Raw genomic sequence first — 20,925 nt, forward strand, 5'->3', positions numbered from 1 at the left:
GTGCGCTTGTGTGAATAAAAATTTTTTGGTTCAAACTGAAGTCGAAGTGAATAGTAATTAGTGCCAAATAATTTCAAAGCAAATAACTCAAATGGTTGTAGAATTTTCATAAATACTTGACATAAGAGCCATGTGTTAACAAATTCAAGAAGGCTGGTTCTATATTTGTTGAAAAGGAAGCAAGCTCATCTCCGGAGTCAGTTTATTTTTAAAGTGCCATTATTCAGGTATTTTCATGCAAAAATGTATGTTCAACATTTCTTACATCTCCAGCTACACAGCAAATCTGTTCACAGGCTCTTGCTTACTGCGGTGCTTCAGTCTACCTAAAATTAGGGCTGTGCAAATATCTAATAGCACCGAATTAAATAAAGAATGTTCAAATAATTTGACTCGTAAATTGAATATCTACTATTTGGTTTTTCGAATATTCAACATATTTGGTGTAGGTCCCCCGAACAGTGCCACATGTCGCATGCACCTCGTGCTCGTTGCTGTCCAAGCGAGTGTTTCACTTCGTTTTCAGTACAAAAGGGGCATCAAGGGCAGCATATATGCTTTGTCCACAAGATGTTTAGCGTACTGGTGTAAATAAAGCAGGGAAGACATTGGTGTTTCAGTTTCAGTTTGTTTATTCAGACATACATTGCCTGGGTTGAAAGGACTAAAGGCAGATGAACTCTGCCTGACCGAGGTCCCTCCACCCATACTTTTGCTCAGAAGCAGTGAGAATAAAAAAAGAAAAACAATGGCTTTGTACATTGAAGCACCACAAAAAAAATTATCATGAACAGAAGTAACATCGCGATTAGACGTGTAAAGTTGATTAACGGAATCACACAATAATGCAACAGCAATAACCCATAACAAGAACAAACGCGTACATAAATGGCAACATATTAAAGAGTACAAACTTTGTGCTAGCATTATACAAAATGTAACATAACCATTCCTAGCAATGCATAACTGTTAGAAAACGCAGCAGAACACAGAGGTTATAGAACAATAAAAAGTTTTTTTTTTTTTTAACTCAAGAACTTATTTAGGACACAGTACCAGATAGTAAGTACATTGTAACATTTTTCTTTAAGCTGTGGATAGAAGTACATTTTTCAAAAAGTTTGTGGATATAACTATTGTTGCGGAGAAGGTTGGGTATAAGGTAAAGCAATGTTTGATTACCATAAATGGTCCGGAATAACGGTAGTCTAAATCGATCGTGTCGGAGATCATAGAGAACATTAGTAGGGTAGCACTGAGCCATATAACTACTCAAATCGTTTCCAATTTTCTTGCGTATATACAAGGCGAGCTTCAGCTTAAAAAGTTGTTTAACAGTAAGCAATTTAAGCTTGTTAAAAAGCTTGTGACCGGATCCGTTACAGGCGTAGGTAGCAGTACAAGGTAGGTGGAGAAGGACAGGGGAAACAGCAACAATAGCAGCGTGTATTTCGTAAAGTGCGAAGATCTGGCCAGTTAGCCACCGATAGGCACGCAGATAGTGTTGGATACGTGGCAGCAAACTTTATGCCGCTTGAACAGCTGTCAATCTAACCTGCACGTTTGAATTTGGGCTCGTGTGGCGAGCCACCCGTAGAAGCATACCAGCTGCAATGGTATTGTGGGGCTGGGCTTGCGGCCCAATACCACATAGGCCAGCAGTGAATTTTCGTCACGGCCATACTGCCTAGGCCATTAGGCCTAATTGGCACTGCTTCATCGGTTGTCAGCAACTTCAGGTTGTTAGCAACGACGACAAGGAATGGCAACGTGTTCACAGCCGCCATGTTTGCAACACACCCTACGGCAGTCTCTCATTACTGATGCGATTAATATTTACATACTATCAGTCTCTTTGTAGCTTCAAGCGACCCGCTACAAGACTAGCTTTGGATTTACATGGCAGGCGTGAAATTGTCAGGACGCGGTTGCTTGCATTGACACGGATGGCAGATGAACGAGAGGCTGGTGTATGGTGGAGTGTTGCACTAACTTGCGTGACCCTGGAGATTTTAGAATCTTTGACAGGTGGCAGATCAAGCTGAACCTGACAATAAAACGGCGATAAAGAGCAGGTGTGGACAGCACCTGCTCTTTATTGTTTCCGCCGGCTACGCGATTCATGTGATGTGCAGCCCGTTCGTCTGTCACGCAGATTGGCCTTACGAAACCCACCTGCTGCACAGTTGCGATAGCCAGCCCTTTTGTATTTTGGAGAAGAACTGCAAAGCAAAACTTGCTATGCAATGACAGGTTGCCACAAGACCCAGGTCCACTAATAAATTGAGAGCTTCGTTAGTATTCATTGCAACAGAACATCACTAATTCATTAGTTTCAGAGGGGAAAAAGCACTTGATCCTATTAAACATAAATTCTATTCATAAAGAAAATATTTTGCAGACCTTGGCATACTAGAACTTAGCTATAATCATTGCTGGCATACTAATTTGGTGTCCCCTTTATTAAGTGTAGATCGTATTGTATATCTTGATTTTTATGTGCCTATGTTACTGATAGCTTGCAACATGCAATGCTAGGAGGCTCTTGAACAGGTGCAGCACTGTATTTTCATGCCCAAAATTCTGTGAAACATTTTGTGATATCTGAAATTCGATTTGATATTTGACTTTCTTCTTGGTTCAGTTCGATACTTGATTGGAAATTTGCTGCAGTCAACTTCTGTTAATTCGATCCTGATGGGACAGACAAAACTGGTCAAACTATCCAATGGAGCAAATTAAACAAAAAGCAGAAAAGACGCCAGAACCTGCCATAGCCGCTGTAGCAGTGCGGGACACCAAAACAAAAATGGCGGCCAGCGGAGCAAGCCGAACGAAATTTTTTTCTTCTCGTGAGTAGATTACGCGCATTGAAGCAGTGCTCTCATGGTCATTTCGTTAACTTGATGTGTACCACAATTGGCATAGTATGACAAGAGTGTATGACGAACATAAATGATAGGTTATGACATAAAAATTTTGTGACGTGCATGTCATGTAGGTCATGAAACAGTCGCCTACATCTTGGTATGCCCAAAATTGGCATAGTGTGACAAGAATGTATGACGAGCATAAATCATCGGTCATGACATGAATATCATGACGTGTGTCATGTAGGTCATGAAACAGCCACCTACGTCTTGGTGCTCTCATGGTCGTTTCATTAACTTGGTATGTACCAAAACTGGCATAGTATGACAAGAGTGTATGACCAATATAAATGATAAGTCATGACATGAATGTCCTGACGTGCGTGTCATGTAGGTCAGAAACAGCCGCTTACATCGTGGTATGTACCAAAATTGGCATAGTATGATGAGTGCATGACAAATATAAATGATAGGTCATGACATGAATGTCCTGACATGTGTGTCATAGAGGTCAGAAACAGCCACTTACATCTTGGTTGCTCAGTGGCTATGGTGTTCGGCTGCTGAGCATGAGATCGCGGGATCGAATCCTGGCCACGGTGGCCGCATTTCGATGGGGGCGAAATGCGAAAACACCCATGTACTTAGATTTAAGTGCACGTTAAAGAACCCCAGGTGGTCGAAATTTCCGAAGTCCCCCACTACGGCGTGCCTCATAATCAGAAAGTGGTTTTGCCACGTAAAACCCCATAATTTAATAACGTTTTTTTCAACATCTTGGTATGTACCAATATTGGCGTAGTATGACGAGTGCATGGCGAATATAAATGATAGGTCATGACATGAATGTCCTGACATGTGTGTCATAGAGGTCAGAAACAGCCGCTTACATCGTGGTATCTACCAAAATTGGCATAGTATGATGAGTGCATGATGAATATAAATGATAGGTCCTGACATGTGTGTCATAGAGGTCAGAAACAGCCACTTACATCTTGGTATGTACCGAAATTGGCATAGTATGATGAGTGCATGACGAATATAAATGATAGGTCATGACATGAATGTCCTGACATGTGTGTCATAGAGGTCAGAAACAGCCGCTTACATTGTGGCATGTACCAAAATTGGCGTAGTATGACGAGTGTATGACGAATATAAATGATAGGTCATGACATGAATGTCCTGACGTGTGTCATGTAGGTCAGAAACAGCCGCTTACATCTCGGTATGTACCAAAATTGGCATAGTATGACGAGCGTATGACAAATATAAATGATAGGTCATTTCATGAATGTACTGAGATGCGTGTCATGTAGGTCTTGAAACAGCCACCTACGTCTTTGTGCTCTCATGGTTGTTTCGTTAACTTGGTAGGCTCCCTACACACTACTTCGCATAACATCAATTCCCACAGTGCGTGGGATCTGCTGGCTTTTTCATCTTACCGCCTCCCTTTTCGCTAGCTTTCGAAAACACAGATGTTTTGTCCCTGCTTCTTGGTACATGGCGCGTGCGCATGTGTATAATTAAGAAATGTGTACTAGGTCCCGTTAACGGTTTCCTTTACGAGACATGCATGGTGATGAAACAAGGGCTGAAATTGCCACAGCAACGTCAGGAATAGCTCTGAATGGCTGCCAGTATGCTATCCAGGTACTGTGACTGGAGACGCCACATGCGCACCTGTATAATTGGCTGTACCACTGTCCCATGACAGTGGTACCTTTCCTAGTCACCCCTTTTCAGCCAACGTGGCTGAATTGCAGCGATGCTGACCAGACAAATTCAAGTAATCCACCGAAAACCAAGTTTTTGATCGAAGCACTGAAAGTTTGGTCCCATTGAAATGTATGGGCGCCCTTCGGAACCTTCGGTCGGGATCGTATTAAATGAAGTCGAATTAGATGAAAGTCTGTGTTTAGTATTCCCGCAGCCCTGCTTAAAATATTGTAATGCTAGAGGCATTGGGAGGCTTTCAAGTTTGCCTGTCGTGCGTTGTTGCAAGGCTGTGAAGTGTGACCTTAGCTCTGCGACACCGGCAGTTTTTGCTGTGTTGTGCAAGTTCACCTTGGTGCTTTCCATCTACGTGGAGCTTAACCCTTTACATTCAGCACGTGCACGATGAACAAGATTTTAAAGTTTAACAGTAAAGTCGAGGTGCGGGTTGCATGCAAATTTCGATTACAGGTGTTGCTTCACGGCAGCGCAGGTCCCGTCACCGTGAAACCACCTTTAGGGCAGTTTTCCACCATCAGTGTTGCTAAGGAGGTGGGGAACAGAGCAGCTTGCTGAAGATATGACGCGGGCGATTTGTGTACCCGCAAATAAAAACTGTTTTTACAAAGATTCAGGCGTTGTATGCAGTTATGTTTGTGGGTTATATGCGCAATTTTCTTTTTTCTTCCCACAATGTAATTCGTGGGGGTGCTGCTTATTTGTGGAAAGATACATATATTTGTTGGTTTCAAATACTTCAAAAACTTTGAATACTGAAATTCGAGCCAAAGCGAATATCGAATAGCATAATATTCAATCAAATATTTGAAAATTTCTCATTCGCACATTTCTATCATATATCATGAGTGAGTGCTCCAACCCAACCAAGCACCACCTCCCATTTTTGAAGAATGCCACTTTTTATTGTACAAGATTATGAAGCACATCGCAATGGGGGACTCCTGATTAATTTTGACCACCTGGCGCTCTTTAATGTGCACCTAAATTTAAGTACACGAGTGGCTTTCTTTTTTTTTTCTTTCTTTTTTTTCATTTTGCCCTCTTCGAAATGTGGTCATCCCAACCGTGGTCAAACCTCCAACCACAAGCTTCACAGTGCCTTGCCATAGCCAATGGGCTACCATGTAAACAGTTGTATATACAGTTGAGCGTCATAACAAAGGCACCACCAACACTAAAACAACTTTGATATATCCTGTATTTGTTATAAACATGCATTCATTAAATGCGAATATCAGCGAGAAAAATTTTCTATTTACATCATTATATCTGATAATTTGTTATATCCACATTTTCTTATGCTGAATTGCAACTGCAATTGCTTTCTACATAACAGTATCTGCCCCTGCCATCCTTTCTTGGTAAATTAAGGTGGTCAGTAATGCCTCGGTTGTCATGGCTTATGTGGCGTGGCCATCTTTTTCTGTCACCACTTAAGCTTCAACCTGCCGTTAGCATGAATGGAGTGATGACGATTTTGTGCATTTGTGGTGTGGTCCTGCAGGCGACGGTGCAGGCAGCAGTGTGTGGCAGGCAGAAGAGCAGCGCCTCCTCGAACAGGCCCTGAAAACATACCCGGCGAGCACGCCCGACCGTTGGGACCGCATCGCTGAGTGTGTGCCCACCCGTTCCAAGAAGGAGTGTATGCGCCGCTACAAGGTGCGGGCACAACTGGAGAGGAGGCCCCTCTTGTCCTCTTTGTTCGAATACGTGTGGATACGGGCGTGTGGATTACGTGTGGCGGGAAACATACCTCTTGATACATGTGTGGCAACTGAAGTTTTTGCCATCACGTCACAAACATTTTGTATAAATCTCCATTAGCATTTGTTTGTCTCTGCTGCGGATCACTTTTGCTATGAGCAGAGTGCCTGTTCACAGCGCACCTACAGAACAGAGCTTGCTTTTTTTTTTTTTTTTTACACAGTTAAGGGGGTATAAGGAGATTGAGAACAACATTGTTATTTTTTAGTGCAGAATGCTGCAATTTTGCATATAGCACATTGAAAATTGTATTAGCAATCTAAATGCAAATATACAAATAAGTTACGTAAACAGACTTTGTTTATGAGAAATTACATATTGCCTGCTTGTGAAAAGTTTAGCATTGAAGTGAAACAAGCAAGAGTGTTTGATTCGGTTTTAGTGCTTGCACAGATGTGCAATCCAGGACATTGGGGCAAGACAGTGCTATAATTTTTTTAAACGACTTTACAATTCTTATATTCAACATCGCATTCGCACAGCCATGTAGCAACACAATGTGGTTACGAAATAATGAAATAATAATAAAAACAAAGTCTAGATTAAGAAACTGAGATGGTCTTGCCCTGAAGCACATCTTGGGGATTACTATAAAACAAGTGGAATAAGAACTTGTCCTGCTGTTACCATGCTATGCTTTCTGCAAGCAAGGTAGCAAACACAAAAAGCACTTTTCAAAAATTGGGCTACAAAGTTTTGGAAACAGTTCATTCACACAAAAGTATACAAGGATTATAATACTCACCGTCTGTGCCAGTGAGCGAACTTTTGGGGCTCCGTTTCTCATTTGGTGGGGCTTTAGTGTCTTTCTAATTCATACAGATGCTTTTGGTCAGCTCTACCAAGTGCAAAAGCACCAGGCTATATGACAACATAGGACACGCTAGGCAGTTGCATCATGTTCTTGCGGATTTGAAATGTGTTGCCAGGCATCCTAAATAGCATCGTATTGGTTTGGCAAAGCTTCGTGGTCATCTGTAGCAGCTGCTTACATGGTAGCATTAATATTCCATATGGGAAAAACTGTACTCACACCACAAAACTTACTTTGTGCTCCCGTCGTAACCGATATCACTTTCAAGCAAGCTATGCTGCAGACACTGTTTTACATTGTTCGCTTTTGTTTAAGAGTGACGAGTGCGCCATCTCTGCTAGGGGTGACATTAGATGCACGTAGTATTAAAATAGGATCTAGAATGCACGAACAAACATGAACCCATCTATGTGCAAAGAGTCATGGGTACAGGCATCAGTGCGTCATGTACAGTCTCCAAAGTAAGACTACACCCGCAAGTTGGCTTGACATTATAGAGGCCAGGGGTTTGCTTTGCTGTCACTTCATTATGGGCACGGCACAGCATTGCACAACACGCTGACGACTTGTTTGGTCGGCCCAGCGCAATCTTGTCCCTTGCCCATCTGAACCTTGCAATAACCTCCTCCTCTTTTCACTGTTGGTTGGTCCTCACACATTTGCAGCGTTAGCAATGATGCCAATCATGTACTATGCTACCTGCGCCGTAATCTACATCTTGTTCCCCCCCCTCATTAAAACTACTCGCATATTTAACAATCGTTCGACCCAAACTGGAATACGCATGCTCAGTGTGGGACTCATACCAATCTAATCTGGCAACAGCACTGGAATCCATACAGAATCGTGCAGCAAGGTTCCTTCATTCTGACTACTCTTACCACACTAGCGTCACTACACTTAAGGGGGGACGTGGGTCCTAAATCTTTTTTCTTACTTTTGGGTGAATCTTTAACAAACTCCACTGTCTGGGGTAATTTTTCGTGCTGACTTCAAATCTGTAATTAGATTTTCGATAGCTGTACCAGTTCAAAAAATATTGAGGTCTGAAGTCAAATTAATTTCAAACTCGTTACGGGGTTTTTAATGATTCCTTCTTGCTAAACCAAAAACTAAATGCATGATACCATTGCTAAAGACCTACTGTAGGGGGTGATGCTATTTTTATTCATTTGGAAGCTTTTTATGGACAAGAAAACAATTTTGCATTTATTATGAACATTTTTTTCAAATTAGCAGCGAGTACTATACCTAAATGTAATTTTCATGACGGTGCAAGAGTAATAAAAATAGCATCACCCCCCAGATCATGATACCACCCTTGTCATTTTTGGCCAAAGACAACCCAGACAAAACACCTGTAAGGCTGAGTACGGTATGCAAAAACATCGAACTGAAATAAACGCATTTGAAGTTTCAAACATATGTAGCTTTCGCTGATCTACAGCAATACAAATGGCACCGTTTTGATGCTCTATGTTTTGTTAGACTGACCATACTGAATGTGTGACTGCACACTGTCAAAATAATAGCACACTGGCCACTGAACTAGCTCAAGAAACTTTATTAGGCACCATTCTCTACAAGAGCATGGTGCCTGGGTTTCATACCGAGGTGCAGAACTCTGTGTGGGCATGAATATAGTTCCAATGTTGTACCTGCAGGCTGCCTGATTGATAGCGGTCTCCAAAACAATCAGTGAGGCGTTTTTTTTTTTTTTTCATATTGTAGAATTGACCATGTTACTGAATGAAGGCTCTGAGTGTAAGTAACTGCCTTCCAAGTCATCTTCACCTAACAATGGCTTTGGAACTTAGGATCACAGAGCCAGTTATAGATATGCAGCTGCTAGGTGCTTTCCAGAATTGTACTTTTGTATGATGCCTCGATCCCTTCTGCAGCCAGATGTGCCAGCCCAAGGGGCCTAGTGAACAGAGCTCATGATGAGGTTCTCTTTATGAAGGGGGGGGGTTATGATAGATATTGTTGGTGCAGACACGCGAAATGCCTAACCACGCAGTCCGAGGAGTCGACACTCGATGCGCTTATTCGCGCAGTCCGAGGTGCAGATGCGCGAAATGCCTAGCCGCGCAGTCCGAGGTGCCGACGCGCGAAATGCCCAGACGCGGGCTCACCAGACCGACATCATTCCTTCGCATCGCACTTCATCCTGTCATAGCCATTCAAAGGCTGTTTATCCCCCTCCAGCTCACACCACCGCTCATCTTAACTCTTTCTTCATTCAAACACCGAAAGACTGGAATCATCTACCTGCTGAAGTGGTGCACAACTCCTGTCATTCATCGTTTAAGGCATTCATTGAAAACATGACCTAAATATGCCCACCCTCACGTAGAACCCCAAATGGGGTATTTGAGGCACAGTCGAACCCCGCTACAAAGAACGCCGCTTCAACAAAATTTCCGGTGCAACAAATAATTCTTGGTTCCCCGTCAGCTGCCCATAGGAGTCAATGCATAAATATCGTCACCACAACGAACATTTTTTTCTTATGCCGTTCCGTTTCAACAAAATCTAATGAAGTAATTCGAGGCTCGGAATTTAAGTTGCCGTGCAGGAAAGGCAATTTCGAACATTTTGCACATAAAAAGCTCAGTCGTCTCGTCAGTCCATGCTGCATCTCGGCGCCGTCGGTGCGTACATAGAGTTTCTCACTATAACACCTAGAGGGTAATCTGGCGCCACCGTCTATGGGAGTTTCTTAAGGAGGCACCGTGCCGTCATGGGAATGACGGCATATGTGTCTGCGAGGCTCGTGTTGGCTGGTGTTGTAAGAGGCTTCGTCTAAAACGTGGATATGGCTACGCAAATAACGCGTTCTGAAAGTAAAATCTCCATAAAATGTTTCCATTCATGCATATTACATCTTTACTCACCCACGATGCGTGACCAAGCGAAGAAAAGCAAGAACAGACGACCAACTGTTTCAAAGCGAACGCGAACCTTGTCGTCTGTCCTCCAACTTTAGCAGCCCGCTGATACTTTTTACGTAACATGTAGTCGTACACACAATAACAAGTTCTCATTGTTAAACAAAACATGTTTTCGCGTAATAATAAAGCTAAAGCAGCTTTTCACATGCTGTTCTAGTAGAAAATGTATCATTGTGACAGACGGAACGGTACTTGCCAAGCGCGTCTTCAAGGTTTCCTGCCTCTATGAGAACGATGCCAATCCGAATCTACAATATACCGGCATTGCCACGCATACCACAGCGCAGCAGCGCCAGATTTCGCTCTAGGTACTGTAGTGAAAAACTCTATGGGTGCGTAGTTAGTGCTAGTGAAATTGACAATTCGTATTGTGCACGTGTAGCGCTGTTCGATTTGCTCAGAGAAGCCGTTCTGTTTAAGCGTGCTTTTCGATATGGCGCCACCATGTCGAAAGTTTTTATCCTTGGAGCATAAAGCTCAGATCCTGGCCGAAGTTGCAAGTGGGCAGAAGAAAGGCGACGTTGTGGAAAAGTTTGGGATTTCTCCCAGTTTGCTGTCAACCATTTTGAAGTCCAAAGAGGCAATAGCGCAAGCTCTTGCATCGGGCACGTCAGCCAAGCAGAAGAAGCTGACGCCGTCGGCGCGCGAAGTCGGCATCGCGCGAGTCGGCATCGGCAGGCACAGGCAGCGCATCCGCCTGGATCTCCACAAACGTTTCGGCATTGTTGAAAGACTATGCCATGTGTGACATTTACAACGCTGACGAGACAGGCCTCTTTTATGAGATGCTGCCATCAAAAACCCTTGGCCACATCTCGTGTACTGGATGCGTTTAATGCCGTCAGAAACTGGGTGGCTGTGCATGATGACATTGCGATGCAGCTACTCGCCGAATGTGAAAATCGCCTCAAGATGCTCCTGGGAAGAAAAGGAAGCAACCGACACTGCTTAACTTTTGGAAATAAAAGTTTGTGGTTTACCAGTTCAGGTTAGCCATATTTTTGTGAATTTCACAACAACGAAATTTTCGCTTCTACAATTTTTCTCGTGCACCATCAATTTCGTTGTGGCGGGTCGAGTACTGTATGAATAATTAAGTCAATAAATAATAAGGAGAGGACGATTGCACTTTGATCTGTGTAGGCAGCTCTGGTTTAGATGGCTCTCTAAGGTGCGGAGCTGGGTTCCGGCCCTGACCTGATTCTACAGGCCAACATGGGTCATGATTCCACAATTCCCACCTGCGGTTAGAAACCGCGGGTAGGAATTAGAACTGTGGGTAGGCGGTGAATGGGTCTGCAGGATTGGTGATCTTTCCTGCAAGAACTTCCACCATAAGACCTTGGACTTCACCTCCACCTTAGACTTCTGTCAAGCAAAGGACCAGGCAGGATTCTGTAAAGGCTACTCAACAATAGACCATGCTTACTGTCTTGCTTACTTGGATGACGTCGTCGTCTTCGCCAGAAATTTCCACGATCACCTTAGGCGGCTTGCAACAGTACTAGAGGCCATCAAGTCATCAGTGCTCACTCTGAAGCCAGAAAAGTGCCGCTTCGCTTATGATGTGCTTCTGTTTCTAGGCCACGTCGTCAGCAAATCTGGAGTCCGCCCCAACCCGCAGAAGACAGCTGCCATCGCAAAGTTCCCACAGCCCATCAACAAGAAAGCAGTGCGTAGATTCTTTGACATGTGTGCCTACTACAGGCGTTTTGTCAAGGACTTTTCACGCATTGCTGAGCCACTGACACTTCTAACTAAATGTGATGTCAAGTTCAAGTGGGAAGCGCCGCAGGCCAACGCATTTCAAGAACTCAAACAACGCATGAAGTCGCTGCCGGTACTCGCGCACTTCGACGATGCTGATACCAAAATTCACCCTGACACCAGTAGCCTAGGCCTCAGTGCCATCCTAGTCCAGGGAAAGACAGACTTCAACGGGTGATATCTTATGCTAGCTGATCTCTGTCAAAAGTGGAAGGCAATTATTCTATGACTGAAGAGGAATGCCTCACCATCATTTGGGCTACAGCAAAGTTCCACCCTCACCTATATGGCAGGTCATTCAAAGTCGTCAGTGACCATCACGCGTTGAGTTGGCTAGCAAATTTAAAGGACCCTTCAGCTGGTGCGGTGGAGCCTAAGACTGCAAGAATATGACATCACTGTAATTTACAAGTCCGGACGAAAACACTCTGATGCTGACTGCCTGACTACCTATCACGCACCCCTATTGACTCGTAGCTGCAAGATGACGAGGATGACGGTGCCTTCCTTGGAATAATAAATGCAGAAGGCTTTGCCGAAGTGCAACACGCAGACCTGGAGCTAAAAAGTTTTGTAAAGTATTTGGAAGAGAACACCGACGTTGTCCCTAGGGCACTTAAGTAAGGATTGTATTCGTTCTCACTTCAAAACAATCTACTCGTTAAGAAGAACTTCTCACCAGTTTGCGCCCAACTACCTTCTTGTTGTTCCCTCTGCGCTGCGTCCAGAAGTACTGCGCGCCTTACATGACGATCCGACGGCTGGGCACCTCGGATTCTCCCGGACGCTATCAAAGATTCAGGAAAAGTACTGCTGACTACACCTGACTGCTGACGTCGCCCGTTACGTCAAGACATGCCGAGACTGTCAGCAAAGCAAGACACCACCGACAAGGCCAGTGGGATTACTACAGCCGATCAAGCCTCCTTGCCGACGATTTCAGCAGATCAGTATGGACTTATTGGGACTCTTCCCAACGTCAACATCCGGAAATAAGTGGATCATCATGGAGACGGACTACCTCACCCGCTTCGCTGAAACAAAAGCTCTGCTGAAAGGTAGTGCAGTCAAAGTGGCGAAATTTTTCGTCGAGAACATCCTGCTGCAACATGGTGCCCCAGAAGTCCTCATCACTGACAGAGGAACGGCCTTTACAGCAGAGCTCGCCCAACCCATTCTGCAATGCAGCGAGACAAGCCACAGGAGGGCAACTGCCTAACACCCGCAGAGGAATGGTCTTACGGAGGGCCTGAGTAAGACCGTCACCGACATGCTAGCAATGTACATCGACGTCGAGCACAAAACCTGGTATGCCATCCTGCCGTACGTAATGTTCGCTTACAACAAAGCGGTGCAAGAAACAACACAGATCAGGCTGTTTAAGATGGTGTACGGCAGGAACCCGACAATGACACTCAACGTCACGCTGCTGTACGTCACCGACAAAGAGAATCTGGACGTCGCCACCTATCTCCGGTGGGCCGAAGAAGCCCGACAGCTCGCCCACCTGCGGATCAAGGACCAGCAGAGGACTGACAGCCGACACTACAATCTTCGACGACACTATGTCGAGTACCACTATGGCTGTGTTTGGGTTTGGACACCAATATGCCGACGAGGACTTAGCAAGAAGGTGTGTAGTGCCATTGCTAGCGTACTACATGCTTTTAATAGACAATAATACAAATGTGCCGCTGTTCCCGGCGGCATGCGTCGTTGTTTATCAGTCCGATTTCGTTTCGGTTTCCCATCGCCCTCTTAAAACACCACACAATAAGAAAACATCAAGATGCGTCTCGGGCCGCCGGAGCACCCCCAGCTCCATGCACGTTGGCGTCTCATGCCACAACGATCTGCGCGATGCTTCGCATTAGGTAGATGTCAACAATAATCGAGTCTGTCAAATTTTTTTAGTTACTCAGGATCGTACGTTTCCTGTTTAGTACATTTTTCTCATGGTATTTTTCCAAAGAGCTTGAATAAGGTTCTACTATATTTGCATTTACATGCGTTCACGCAATTGCATCAGTAAACACGTGCATGTGACATCTACAATATTGGTGACGATGGACTTTCAAAACCTTGCGACTATTTGCTGACTACAGTGAGAATGGTGACTCTACACAAGCCTCCTCTGACCCCGCAGTGTCTCGAGCAGTCTCCGGTTTTTCATTCCACCTTCCGAAATTCTGGCCAGCTGCTCCCTCCCTCTGGCTAGCACAAGTCAGCAGCCAGTTCATGACGACACGAATAACATCACAGGCTTCAAAATTTCACCACGTGTCTGCGCTTCCTTCAGAATTGCTGGGGAAATACAAGTCCTTATTCTTACTCTGCCCGAGACAAACCCCTATCACATTTTGTCGGCGGAGCTCCTTAACCGTGCGTTGTAGTTGGAAAGGCAACTGTTACATCTTGTGTTTCGGTTTCGAAGCATGTTGACCGCTAGCGCCACTTTGCGCCCAACATTGTGTGCTGCACCGTGTTTCCTTTCCCCCTGCTGAAATAAACTCAGTCTACATTTGGTCCCCGTCAAAGGAAGCACTCTTTTCCTACCTCCTGTTTCACCTTTTGGTAACCGAGAAAAGCGAGTGTTTCCTTCAACAGGGACGAAACATAGACAGATTATTTCAGCAGGGAACACAGCGCAGCATACAATGTTGGTCAGGGAGTGGTCTCAGCGGTCAACATGTTTCGAAACGCAAGATGCAACAGCAACAACTCAAGCAGATTCTCTCAGCTGAAGAACTAGGCGACCGCAAGCCTTCACAGCTTTTTCACTGTCTGCAGCAGCTCCTTGGTAATAAAGCTGCCTCCTTCTATGAAGACTTGCTCCAAGAACTTTTCTTGCAGCACCTGCCTTCCACTGTTCGCATGGTGCTTGCCGCTGCTGCTAAACTGATTTACCTCTGGCGAATCTCACACAACTTAATAACACTGTGATGGACATAGTCTTCCCACCCATCTCTTCGATCGTGACGGCTTCTGCAACACGAGTCATTTCATCTCTCGCCACCTGATCTGCAGGCACTTCGCGACGACTTTCACAGCCAGATAGACCATCTATCTGCACAGATTGCCACCCTATCTGCACCCTCTCTAACCTCGTCATGCCACCACTCCTTATCATGCATTGCTCCTCGTCACGCCGGCGCTCCTCACCTTGATCGCCGTGTCCCAGCGAGTGCTGGTATCAGTGCACACTCGGCATGGCCGCCCAAAAGTGCACGTCTCCCTGCACTTCCTCTGGAAACTCTCCGGTTCACCACTAGAAGCGGCTAGTGGTGGCGGTCCGGCAAGGAGCTGCTTATTCTTCGTTTACAACAAGGTGTCTGGGCTCTGTTTTCTAGTGGACACGGGAGCCAAAGTTAGCGTTGTTCCACCCTCACCTGGATTTCCAAAGAATCGCCAATTTGCAGTTATGCTGCAAGTTGTCAATAAGACTGATATTGTGACTTAACATTGTGAACACGCCCTTGCACTGAACATCGGACTCCGGCATCTTTTTTGATGGTATTTCGTCGTAGCGGGAGTGGCTTATTCGATTCTTGGTGCAGGCTTTCTTCGTCGGTTTGACCTGCTTGTGGACATGGCCCACAAGCATCTTGTAGATGCTACAGCACACCTAACGGTGCAAGGCATAGCGTCAACAGCCGGCGTCAGCACTGTTGCCAACAAGTCACCTTCATTAGTCTGTGAGCACTTATTTGACGAGTTTCCAGATTTGCTTAGCTCGTCCAGTTTCATGCATCCTGCAAAGCACGATATCGCCCACCATATCACCACAGGGCCAGCTGTGCACAGTCGTTCACGACACATCACACCTGATCGACTCGAGATAGCCAGATCCGAATTCGGCCATGTGCTCAAGCTTGGCATTGTGCGACCATCCTCAAGTCCTTGGGCATCTCCTCTACAAATAGTGTCCAAGAAGTCGTCAGGTGATCGGCAGCCCTGCAGTGACTGCCGCGCGTTGAACAATGCCACTATTCCCGATCGCTACCCTCAGCCTAACATTGTGGATTTTATAGCACCACTACATGGAGCAACCATCTTTTCAAAGATAGACCTCATCAAGGCGTATCATCAGATGCCTGTCGAACCCTTGGACATTTCCAAGACTGCCGTCATAACGCCTTTTGGCCTCTTTGAATACCTGCAAATGCCCATTGGTCTACCCAATGCCCCTCAAACGTTCCAGCGTTTCGTGGACACAGTCACACGAGGTCTTTCGTTGTGCTTTGCCTACATAGATGACCTCCTCATCTTTAGCTGCTATGCAGACGACCACCTCTTACACCTTTGGCAGCTTTTCCAATGCCTTGCCATGTACAGCCTAATCATCAACAAAGCCAAGTGTACGTTCGGCATGCCTAATCTTGACTTTCTTGGACAACACGTTGATCGTCATGGCATCCGGCCGCTCCCTAACAAAGTGCAAGTCACTCGCGACTTTCCTCAGCCCACTTCGATGCATAAAGTATGCGAGTTCCTGGGACTGATCAATTTCTATCAGTGTTTCATCCCCCGCTGTTTTCACCTGATTTGTGCACTTGCTGATCTACTCCAGGGAAACAAGGACTCTACTCTCATTACATGGTCTGAGAATATGTCCAGCTCTTCCAAAGCTGTTAAGACACAGCTTGCAGATGTCACCCTTCTTGTTCACCCAATACCTGAGGCCCACTTTGTCTCATGACAGACGCGTCAGACGTGGCAGTTGGAGCTGCTTTACAACAATGCATTGACGGATCATGACAACCGCTAGCGTTCTTTTCAGGCAAGCTCTCTTGAGGGGTGCACCGAAAGCAATGACAGCACTTTCAGTTGTGAACTCCTAGCTGGCTACATGGCAGTGCATCACTTCAGGCATTTCCTAGAAGCTCAAAGTTTATTCATCGCCACGGACCACAAGCCGTTGACGTTTGCCATCAGATCTGCCAGCAGCAAGTTTCACCCCATGAAAGTAGTCGCCTCGCTTATATTGCAGAATTCACGACTGATATCCGGCACATGCAAGGATCTGCGAACGCTGTTGCCGATGCGCTCTCACGCCTAACACTGTCCGTATCTTGTGCCACTTCCCAACAACTGTCAATTTTATCGCCCTGGCTGCAGTGCAAGCATCAGACGCAGAGATCGCTCAGCTTTGCCTGGCCCCTGGAACAATCGAGTTTTGTGAAATTACCCTTCCGTCCTCCACTGTTTCGACTGTCCACGACATGTCTGCTGGCAATCCTAGACCTCTTGTTCCCAATGGTTTCCGTCGTGCTGTTTTCGACTCTCTGCACGGCCTCACGCATCCTGGCATCTGTACCATGCAACACCTTATCACCCAGCATTTTGTCTGGCTGGGCATCAACAAGGACATCCTTGGGTGGACTTGCAGTTGCTTGTATTGCCAGCAATTGCCATTGCAAGGTGCCATTGTCACACCTTGTCTCCGTGCAGTTCCTTCTCACCACCTTCGAAGCGTTTCGACAAGGTACATGTTGACTTTCTAGTACAATGGCCTCCATCAGATGGAAAGAACTACCTGCTGACAAGCATTGACCGCTTTACTCAGTGGCCAGAGGCATTTCCCATTCCCGACATCAAAAGTGAAACCATCGCTAAAGCTTTCCTTTCGGGATGGGTGTCACATTTCAGCGTTCCATCTACCGTCACCACCGATCGAGGTGGACAGTTCGAGTCTTGCCTTTTCAAAAAACTCATGGCCTTGCTAGGAAGTTCGCAGATTCGCACCACGGCATACCACCCCATCTTAAACGGCATGGTCGAAACGTTTCCAACGGACACTGAAGGCATCCTTGAGGGCGCAACCCAACATGGTCAGCTGGACAGTTTCCCTACCTCTTGTGTTGCTTAACCTTAGGGCAACTTTAAAGCAAAACATCAAGTGTACAGCTACTGATCTAATCTATGGTTCATCACTCCGCCTTCCCAGAGAACTGTTCGACCCTACATCCACCTCACCTTGCCCCGACCTGTCTGAGTATGTAGTGCAGTTGCGCTCCGCTCTCCGCAGTTTTATGCCCCACATCTTCGCCCTCAATACCATGATTTTCCCTACATCTCTCCTGATTTGGAGACGGCGACATGTGTGTTTGTCCGTCGCGATGCAGTCCGCAAGCCCTTGCAGCGCCCATACGATGGCCCTTATTACATCATCAAGCACAATGACAAGTTCTATATGTTTGATTTGCGCAGTCGCCACGATTCTGCTGACTGTTGGCCGCCTGAAAGGAGCCATCATTCAAGACCCACTGCTCCATACAAGTCCTGACAACACCATCGCTCGCAGCTCTGTTGCCGCTACTTCGTTGCTACAACCACTGGGCGTTCTTCTGTATCGTTCGGACTCCCGAAGTTCACCGGGCTTCTTCACTAGCCGGAGGCCTATGTAGCAGCACCAACGAGGCAATGCACCGAAAGATGAGACAGAGCTACCTCCAACACCGTGCACGTTCCATCCGCGTTTCCCTGCAGTCACGCCTAACGCGCGCAGTATCCATGACTACAGCCACTGTCTCTGATGGTAGCTTGGCAAGTTTCGACCTTGTAAGAAGCGTTGAACTCGCTCATCATGTAGAGTCAGAAGTCTCTGCCTCTTTTCGCCATGCAACGTTATGCAACAAGTTTTTGTTGTAGATCTGTGTTTATTTGTGTTTACTTGTGTTTACGCAATTGCATCACATAAACAGATGCACGTGGCATCAACAGATTCATCATCTGCATTAGTGAAATCATGAAAGGTTTGAACTTAATGTTTCTGGTCCTTGCTATCAATTCAAAGGTTCATTTGTACAAGCTTGTGATTGGCAATACCATCTGTGATACTAACCTTGTAATTTTCGAAAATATTTTTTTTATATACGCAAGGTCAAGAGTGGACTGCATAGCTGTTGTGACACGTGTTGGTACACTTACAATCTATTTCAGGCCATGATAAAACATCCCCACTCCACACGCATGCTTCATGCTGCTCAGCAAAAGAAGTTCTTTACGAACAAATATCATTTTGCGCAGCTAAAACCTCTCATCACCCCCATAACAAATACTTCTCTTATGCAGCACAAGTACGCGGCGGCGGAAAATGAAAAAAAAAAAGGAATGGCGAAACTACACCGACCATGTGTGTGCTTGGCCAACAAGCAGCCAGGTGGCCGAGCGCCAAGCAGTAGCATCAGGACCACAAAGCCGTGCCACCACCAGCGTCATTCAAAATAGTCCTCGCTCCCATCAGCGGACAGCAGACTAGCCAATATTCTAGGGACCATACCTGAGAGTTTCTAGGGACCGTACCTAAGGACATACCTAACATTTGCACTGGTCCAGCGATCATACCTGGAACCAGCACCTTTCTGGGGCAGTCACTACCATATGATCTAGCCATTGGAGATTTCACAAAACTGATTTTTGAAAACCAGTTTTGCACGACACAATGCACAGTGCTCTGTTCATTGTGTTGTCGATTAATTTGACCTCGCCATGCATTCTGCTAGCCTCCTAGTTAGCTCATATGGTAGAGAGACTGCACCATCAAGGCCTTAGGCCCAGGTTTTATCCCTTTACTAGAACAAATCTTTCAGAAGCTCGTTTGGTTTCCTTTGTAGCTTCGTGCTACTCCAAGACGTGTAATACTTTTTCCATTTCAGGCTTTAAACCTCTTTCTTTGTCACCTGCGCAGGACCTTGTGGAACTCGTGAAGACCAAGAAAGCAGCCCAGCAGGCTGCTGCAGCAGCAGCTCAGAGTGGTCGAAAGTGACCAGCTGTGCAACGGCCTCGTAAGCTGTGACGGCACATTGCCAATAAAATGGAAATGCCCGCTCAGTCTACGTCATGACTGTCACGTGTGTCCCTGACATTGACACTGCGAGAGGGTGCTTATGGAGGCAACTGCTAAGCCTATACAGCCTGTGCTAGATTGCGAGCTGTGCAGGGTAAAGTTTGCCGAGGAAAAAGAAAACTGGGAATGAAATGTGAGTGTGCATTCTCAAAAGACACTTCTAAAATTTGTTGCACTGTGCACCCTGTGTTTGTGCTGTTGTACGTGTGTGTGCAATAAACTGCACTGCACAATTAATTTCAGCTTGTGTAGTCATATTTTCTTAATTTGGCTCTGTCCCAGTTGCCTTGGCTCGACCTGGGGTACTCGCATGTCCTATGCGCTTGTCCCTTCATACTGCACTGACAGTTAGTCTAGTCAAGAAGGCCGCCATGTTTCTTTCTGAAACTGTCCGGCTTTGCATTACTGATTCACTCTGGTGGTTTGTCTTAGGATTGCGACAATGGACGAGGTCTTGGCAATGATGGGATACCATATGCAGAGCTGCTCGCTCCAATGCTGTAAAGGGCACAAGGAAAACGACAGTTGCACTTTGTGCAGCTGTGAGAGAGAAAAGGATGCATAGAAAGGCAGGGAGGTTAACCAGAGGCAGTTCCGGTTGGCTACCCTGCACGGGGGGAAGGGTTCAGGGGGATAAAACGAGAAAGAGAGCGGAAGGGGGGGATAAAAAGAAATAGAGACAAGCACGACCAAACCACGTACAACCCGCCGTGGTTGCTCAGTGGCTATGGTGTTGGGCTGCTGAGCACGAGGTCGCGGGATCGAATCCCGGCCACGGCGGCCGCATTTCGATGGGGGCGAAATGCGAAAACACCTGTGTACTTAGATTTAGGTGCACGTTAAAGAACCCCAGGTGGCCGAAATTTCTGGAGTCCTCCACTACGACGTGCCTCATAATCAGAAAGTGGTTTTGGCACGTAAAACCCCATAATTTAATTTTTTTTTCAAACCGCGTACACTACAGAGTGGTAGGGGGCAGCGTTCTTACAGTCTATCATGAAGCCCCGCAGACCGCAGGAACCTTAATAATGCGAGTAAGGCCTTTAGGGGGGTGTTCTGTTGGAGTACTGGCCTAAAGCTTTCAGTTCTGATAGTGGACGATTGTCCGACTGGTCCAGTACTCTGCATAGCACTTGTCTCTGAGCACTATATCGCGGCGGGCAGACA

General features: G+C 45.9%; 1 protein-coding gene across 1 annotated transcript in view; it reads left to right on the plus strand.

Moving 5' to 3' along the window:
* Window positions 1–19,993, plus strand: part of LOC126523468 (dnaJ homolog subfamily C member 2) — a 134,424-nt gene extending 114,431 nt beyond the window's left edge. Inside the window, exons 16-17 of the mRNA XM_050172073.3 lie at window positions 6,115–6,269; window positions 19,600–19,993. Of these exons, the coding sequence (XP_050028030.2) occupies window positions 6,115–6,269; window positions 19,600–19,677 (233 nt within the window). The 3' untranslated portion in view covers window positions 19,678–19,993. The remainder of the gene's footprint in view (window positions 1–6,114; window positions 6,270–19,599) is intronic.
* The last annotated feature ends 932 nt before the right edge of the window (window positions 19,994–20,925 follow it).

This window comes from Dermacentor andersoni, chromosome 6, assembly GCF_023375885.2.
Source record: "Dermacentor andersoni chromosome 6, qqDerAnde1_hic_scaffold, whole genome shotgun sequence".
NCBI lineage: Eukaryota > Metazoa > Arthropoda > Arachnida > Ixodida > Ixodidae > Dermacentor > Dermacentor andersoni.